Source organism: Gavialis gangeticus, unplaced genomic scaffold (genome assembly GCF_001723915.1).
Source record: "Gavialis gangeticus isolate Ggan-Ray unplaced genomic scaffold, GavGan_comp1, whole genome shotgun sequence".
Classification (NCBI taxonomy): Eukaryota; Metazoa; Chordata; order Crocodylia; family Gavialidae; genus Gavialis; species Gavialis gangeticus.
This window is the reverse complement of record NW_017729012.1, coordinates 8381358-8382773: the sequence shown is the minus strand read 5'-3', so window position 1 is coordinate 8382773 and position 1416 is coordinate 8381358. Positions and strand designations below refer to the sequence as shown.

Here is a 1416-nt window from a genome sequence, read left to right as displayed (position 1 = left end):
CCCGCCGCCACCGAGGGGGCGCCCGACGGGGCGGCCGAGGACAAGGGCAAGGACGAGGAGCCCGAGGGCGAGCCCCAGCCGCCGGCCCTGCCCCCGCTGCCGCGGCTGCTGCCCGAGCACATCACGGAGGAGGAGGTGGAGGGCGAGAGCCTGGACCTCTGCCTGCAGCAGCTCTACAAGTAGTGAGTGCGGGGTCCCCAGGGCAGTGGCTTCTCCATCCCCCCGGGGCTCCTTCGGGGACAGAGCTGGGGGCGTGGGTGATTTAAGACCCCCCTGGACAAAGCCTCATGCGGGATGGGATGTCCTCCCCTTCCCACCTGCCTAAAACACCCCCCTCCCAGGTTTTGCTGGAGAGGTTTCCACTGCCCAAACCGGGCGGAAGGCATCCCCAGGGCGTGCGCACCCCTTTCTATCACGCCAAAAGCTGTCCCTAATGTAGGGTCATATTTCAAAAGGGGGGGGGGCGGGAAAAAAAGACATTGCCCGCTCAAGTCAAATGCAACGTCTCGACGGGACTGCGACAGCTCTGAAGGGATGCCAGAGGTAAGCGCCAGCTAGGTGGGATGCCGGGGAAGGTCTCGGCCAGGCATGTTAAGCCTCTTTCAGGTGGCACGTGGCTGTCAAATGAAACATCAGAGCGGAGCGTTTTCCACCCGCAGGCGGAGGGCTTCGTCCTGGGAACGCGTGCGGGGATGAGTAACTTCAGGCGTGCACACGTGTGAAATGACTCTCACCCTTCGGTAGGCATGAGAGCGTTAGCATACAAAATGATGCCGACGTGAAAGTTGAAACAAGGCGAGAGGTTGTTTGCAAGGGTGAATCTCTTTCCTGTCACTGTCACAGTCTGGTGGCAGAGTGAGGAGCATGCGTTAGGTGCGGTATGCGGTGTATGCACAAGCGAAGGGCTGGTTTGAGTTATTTTGGGCTCTTTTTTTAATTGGTGAGGGTAGGAAGAAGGTCCTGCCATTGATGAACGCAGCACGACAACTCGGCACTACTCCGCACCTCAACATCAGGAGTTCCCATCCCGGAGATTTTTTCAGCTGATTTCCTTCCTTAAGATTTCCACTTCTTAGTGTCTTTCTAGAGACACCGTATGTTTGAAAAAAATTAGATTACAATCATTCTAGCGGTCTAAACGCTGCAAAATGTGTCCTCTTCACTTTCTGAATGATACGCGGCGCAATTGAAGTGGGCAAGAGAAGACCAGGCCAAGAGGGAGAGAAGCTACTGGGATTAACTTTTGGGGAATGTGTATTGGCACGTTAACCTTATAAGTCAACCTCCGTTTGGAGAGTCACTTGTGTAACACTGATTCAATAGAAATACATATTTTAACAATAGAGGAACAAATGTACTAAGGTCCATATCCTGCTCACAATGCATGTATTATAAAAGCAAAATCAAGGGTGTTCA

The 1416-nt window shown here is 54.2% G+C and overlaps 1 protein-coding gene across 2 annotated transcripts in view; it reads left to right on the top strand.

Annotated features, from left to right (window-relative positions):
- The first annotated feature begins 235 nt into the window (after positions 1–235).
- Positions 236–1416, top strand: part of PPM1E (protein phosphatase, Mg2+/Mn2+ dependent 1E) — a 108451-nt gene continuing 107270 nt past the window's right edge. The window contains exon 1 of one of the 2 annotated variants that reach the window (XM_019511148.1): positions 236–740. In XM_019511148.1, the coding sequence (XP_019366693.1) occupies positions 724–740 (17 nt within the window). In that variant the 5' untranslated portion in view covers positions 236–723. The remainder of the gene's footprint in view (positions 741–1416) is intronic. The other variant, XM_019511149.1, reaches the window with a different exon arrangement.